The following is a 5,866-nucleotide window of genomic DNA, read 5'->3' as shown; positions in this document are numbered from 1 at the left end:
AGCAAGCCTTCGATTTCAAAACAAAACGAGATTCAAGATAATTATGAAATTTCTAACTTCTATACGTTCTCAAGGTGTGTGACCTTATTATAAATAAATTCGGTAAATACATTTTTTATGGGGGGTAATAAACAATCGCCTAATCTTTATATTATCCAAGAATTAAAATTAAGGACAGGTATGAACGTTATCTCTCAATAATTATATTCGTTTAAATATTTTTTAGGTAAGAACAATTTTTAAAGCAAATACAAGTGAATTTGTATTAATTTGTTTTAACTTCGTGACATGATGGGCATATTTCAACTAGTCTTAACATTTTCGGAGAAGATATACTTTGAAATGTTGCTTTCAAAAATATTAAAACAAATAATACTTTCCGGAGATAATTTCCGTGTTTAAACGAAGGCGATACACTTGTCAAGTTTCACTCAAACCATACAAATTGTTCAAACCAAGTACAAGATCAAGATCATGGTCAATCAATGAAGTTCTTAATTGTCCTATACCCAGAAGAAGAATAAAATACACGAAATCTATCATCACGAAAGCAACCAGCTTGGCACAGTCTAAAAATAATAAATCTTAATCTTTAATTCTGCAGAGAAATATTTAAAAGACTGCACTAAAAACGCATATTAAGATATGTTCCACAACTTTACTTGAGGAGAACTATGTATCGACAAGGGCTTGATCAGGATCTGGGAGGGTCAGGTGCTATGTAGGCCTAATATTGATCAGGATCTGGGAGGGTCAGGTGCTATGTAGGCCTAATATTGATCAGGATCTGGGAGGGTCAGGTGCTATGTAGGCCTAATATTGATCAGGATCTGGGAGGGTCAGGTGCTATGTAGGCCTAATATTAAAAGGTTAAAATTCAAGGAGTTTGTGCCTATATTTAAAATATTAAAATTCACAAACGAACAACTTTTTATTATGCACAATTCAAATCTTTATTTAAACCGATCAATGGTTGTAAAAGTCACTCTACATGTTTCAATGTGGTTTCACGTCATCTTCAGAAGTATGAAAAATAGTTACTGTGTGCAATACAAGTACAAAAACCATGGTCATGTGACTACTAGTTTACGCATCTTTTTAATGAGGCAAGTTAGCGAATAACCACATAGAAAAGAAATGGTTCCTTATATAACAATTTCTAATATAGAAAAGCTAATGCGTTTTGTTAACAATGCGTTTCAACAATGGCTTTTATGCCATGTTGCTTAGCAACAAAAGTATATAGGTTATACTTTTATGCTAAAATGAGTTCAGAATACACACACTATCAACCTAATAACCCGAGCGAAGCCGGGTACTTTATCTAGTATTAAATAAAACTGAAGATGAAATAAATCTAATGGAGAAAACGGGTATATATAAAGTTCAATGTGAATGTGGTCGTGCGTACGTTGGTCAAACTAGAAGGAACTTAAAATTTAGAATAAATTAACATAAGACATTTATGTTAAAATCTAAAGTGTAAACTCCGCATTAGCTGAACTTGTACAGTATACCTGACATATCATCCAGTGGGAAAAAAACGGTTATTTTGGCTCAACCGAATAATATGACTGCTAGAAATATTAAGGAAACTATTGAAATAATGAAACACAGAAAAAACAACTTGATCTTAAACAAGAATGAAGGATTAGAAAATCAGAAAGTATGTAGATGGTGTGACCTTCTTTTTTGAATTTTCCAGAAAGCACAAGCACGCACAGAGTGTGTTACAGAAGTTAATTGTCTCGCTCTTAAATCTCTCTCTGTGTAGACAACACACATTAATGATTTATAACACCAAAACACTGGGGGTTCTTTGACAGTCTTTGTGCCATGTTGTCCACACTGTTCATATGATTAGTACGGTAATCAGAAACAGATGAAAATTGAAAAGAATTATTGTACTGTCGTATTACAACTGCCATTTGAACCACCCACTCTATATAACATAGGGAGAGACGGAGTAAGACACAACATTAGTAGCCACAGATTTCTAATAGAATATCCTTCTTACATCCTGCTAGTTTTATAACGTAATAGTTGTAATAGTGGGAACTGTGATGGATTCTGAAATCCACAATGTTGGGCAGTTCAAACAACTTTATCTTTATAAATAATTCTGTATAGTGGGTGGGGCAACCGTATAATATCAACTACACCAAATGTATAGTAATTGTTCCCCACCCTGTATTTAGAGAGAGAGAGTTGTACATCCGTTGGCTTTCATCCGTCTTCTGTTTCACAATTTCCTGCGTTGTACGAATAAGTTGATAAATATTCATTTTATTGGCAGCTTACGTTCTAATGATCTTGCCACTTACTTTAGAACTGTGTGAAAAAGCTTAGTACTGACTGAATTTACTAGAATTCGGTTATGGCCACCCTACCGGAACTTTCGGACCGACATGGTTTGGATAAAAATAGTCGGAGATTACCCAGTCTGACAATAAAATGGAACTTAAACCAGAGACACTTGGGAGTGTATTACTTTCGAACGAAAAAATGAAATAAGTAGAACGGTAACTTTCGCCCAGAGAAATTTCCCGTTTACTTATTAAAAGTCGTTCTTCTGATTTCCAGTTCTGTAATTATGAAGATGTGTGTGTGAAAGTAGAAGGATTAGCTACCCAAATGGGAATATTTCCATAGCGAGTTTTTCCCCGGCTTAACAATTATGATCAAATTACTTCTTAATTAGCCCATTTTTTTCATAGATCGTGTACTGGTTTATGATCCTAATTATTGCTAATTATATTGAGACTTTATGGTGTTTAACCCATACTGATTTGTCAATCTTTATTTCTACATATAGCATCTGCAGTTGAAATAGCCCAACCTAAAAATGAATAATTTATACGAATGCACTAAATTTATTGTTTTATCTGACAAGAGGGATTTTTTTTTCAATCATTGCAAAATAATAAAGTCATCGCTGTGGAAACCTTTATGCATATACAGAGATTTATTTACTACTTGTTTTAAACAACTTTGGTTAGGTAAGTATCAGCTGTGTGTATTATTGTTGTTTGGTTATGAAACCTGCGGCGACAAGAACATAAAAAAAAACACCTGAAGAATTTGTGAGTGATGTTCTCAATGTGTTTTACTCCACCAGATACTTCAATATATTACAGAGGATCTAAGACAGGTGAAGAGAAATGTCTCAACCAAATAATATACAAGTTCTCTTTAACGGAATATTTCTGTCTGCATGATTTGTTGCTATAAGTTGGGAGGATGTAAATATCTCTAATTAAAGCAGTAATCAAAAGAGGAGTTAATAATTATTATTTTGCTGTTGGTCATGGCCTAGTGGCTATCATACTGGTCTGTGGACACGAAGTACTATGGTTCGCACCCCGTTGCTGCAAAATCGCGTTCTGCATTTTGACACCATGTGCGTATTATAAAAGTAACTGTCTAATCCAATGTTGGGTTAGAGTAGCCCAAAAATTGGCGGTGGGTGCTAGCAACTAGCTGTTTTCAATCTAATCTGTCAGTTCACAGTTCAGCGCAGATAGAGCCCTCTTGTAATCTTGCATGTATATCTGAAACAAATAAGTTGAACATTCTGTTGCTACAGCAGCAATGGAAAGTATGAACTGTGTGACACAGCTAAAAAAAAACAATAATGACGAATGACGTAGTTTATTTCAACAATGATTCAATGTGCTTATTGAATTTTACAATAATATTGTCATTAGATTTACTTTTTCTAAAATCATCCATTCAAAAATGTTACATTGAAGATGGGCATCTTGTATTTTTGGACTGTATTCTTTCTACTAATCAGTTCATCACCAATATAAGCAAATACGAATTATTTTTTGTTTGTTTTTTACCTTTCTAACTCGATGGTTTTCTCGCTTTCTGAATTACCTAACAGGTACATGAAATACCTATATCCGTACGAGTGTGAAAAGAAGGGATTAAGCACACCAGAGGAGCTGCAGGCAGCTATTGATGGTAACAGAAGAGAGGGTCGACGCTCCAGTTACACCCAATATGCCGAACTGGTTAGTGGTGCACGAAATTCTCACCCTCAACATCTGCAACCAAACCCAGCGCACCATACCTCTCCTCTTGATCTAGTATCAAGACAAGTCAACGGGTATGGCACAGGCCATGGACTGTCATCAGGTAGGGGGTCATTCTTGCTTATTAAAATGTGACCAAAAGACCAGAATAGTTCAACTCTTTTGTTTTGTTTGTTGTTAAGTAAAAAGTTTCATTATGGGATTTTTAGCCAACCCTCACGTTTTCATTAGGTGAGATATTTTTGTCTCATAGAATATAACAAGAGTGTGTCAACTGTAAAATAAAAGGAGAAAATAATCGTCCAACCCTTACATTTTTATCTAGTAGAAGATGTTTTTGTTTAGTCAAGTATAAAAAGAATGTGTCAGCTGTAAAATAAAAGGGGAAAATAATAGTCCAACCCTTACATTTTCATCTAGTAGAAGATATTTTTGTTCAGTGAAATAGAACCAATATCCGTCAACGGTTTTAAAGTAAATATTGCTTATATTATGATTTATTATTGCTATTGTAGTTTGCGTATTGTGATCTCTTTATAACGTAATATACTAGCAGATTAAACTGACACTTTTCGTTTACTTCACAATTTTGCCTCAGTTTTGTAGAGGCATGGCATGATCTGGTGGTTAGGGCACTCAACTCGCAACTTGCTCGCCCTTTCAGCCATATGTGTATGTGTTGGATGTTATAACGTGACGGTACATCCCACTCCCACTATTCATTGGTATAGAGTAGCTGAAGAATTGTTGGTGAATGGTGTTGACTTGCTGCCCTCTCTCTCTATTATGTCACTTCAAAACTAGGTACGGCAATAGCCCTTGAGTAGATTTGCTCGCTATTCAACAAAATAAACACAATTGTCTTCCTTGTCGATATTACCGAATGAACAATCATTGGAATATATGGGACTATTTGTGAAATGTTAGACTGTCTATATTTCAAATGAAACAAATGCAAATGCTCAACATTGAACATGAATTTATATGGCCCTAATAGGGTTAATGTAATTATGATAGTGATTTTGCATAAATACAGAACTCTCATTTATGTGATGTTTAGTATTTAACGGTTCACTGCAACATCAGCGACAGAGGGAGGAAGAGATAATCATAGTTTACAACAAAAATTGTATTGCCATTTGCAGACCATTGAACCCTAAAATTTTGCACATGTACTAAGTGGACCCTGAGGGTGTGCATCTGGGTATTATTACTTATATTATTCACGTGTGTGCCTGCGCGCGCACATGTGCGTGAGAAAAAAAAGGCCTAATAGATGAGATAAAACATGTCACTCATTAATCCGCTGAACTAGCGAAGGTAAGACCTTGTCGAGGTTGTCAAACTGTCATGTTGATTTGTAATTGAAATCAGTCTCGGTGGTGTCTAAATCAATCATAAAATAACAGGAGCGTACCAATTTGTTGACATGCGAAGCGACGCGAGTTTTGCCAGTACCACATTTTGACAGTCTCGGTGGTGTCTAAATCAATCATAAAATAACAGGAGCTTACCAATTTGTTGACATTCGAAGCGATGCGAGTTTTGCCAGTACCACATTTTGACAGTCTCGGTGGTGTCTAAATCAATCATAAAATAACAGGAGCTTACCAATTTGTTGACATGCGAAGTAACGCGAGTTTTGCCAGTACCACATTTTGACAGTCTCTGTGGTGTCTAAATCAATCATAAAATAACAGGAGCTTACCAATTTGTTGACATTCGAAGCGATGCGAGTTTTGCCAGTACCACATTTTGACAGTCTCTGTGGTGTCTAAATCAATCATAAAATAACAGGAGCTTACCAATTTGTTGACATTCGAAGC

The 5,866-nt window shown here is 35.3% G+C and overlaps 1 protein-coding gene across 3 annotated transcripts in view; it reads left to right on the top strand.

Moving 5' to 3' along the window:
* LOC106478017 (AT-rich interactive domain-containing protein 3C-like) overlaps positions 1-5,866 on the top strand; it is a 103,011-nt gene that overhangs the window by 88,288 nt on the left and 8,857 nt on the right. For all 3 annotated transcript variants that reach the window (XM_022381539.1, XM_022381540.1, XM_022381541.1), the window contains one exon: positions 3,890-4,143. In XM_022381539.1, coding sequence (XP_022237247.1) covers positions 3,890-4,143 — 254 coding nt within the window. The remainder of the gene's footprint in view (positions 1-3,889; positions 4,144-5,866) is intronic.

Source organism: Limulus polyphemus, unplaced genomic scaffold (genome assembly GCF_000517525.1).
Source record: "Limulus polyphemus unplaced genomic scaffold, Limulus_polyphemus-2.1.2 Scaffold173, whole genome shotgun sequence".
Lineage (NCBI taxonomy): Eukaryota > Metazoa > Arthropoda > Merostomata > Xiphosura > Limulidae > Limulus > Limulus polyphemus.
Note: the sequence above shows the minus strand (reverse complement) of the source record. Positions and strands in the feature narration are given on the sequence as shown.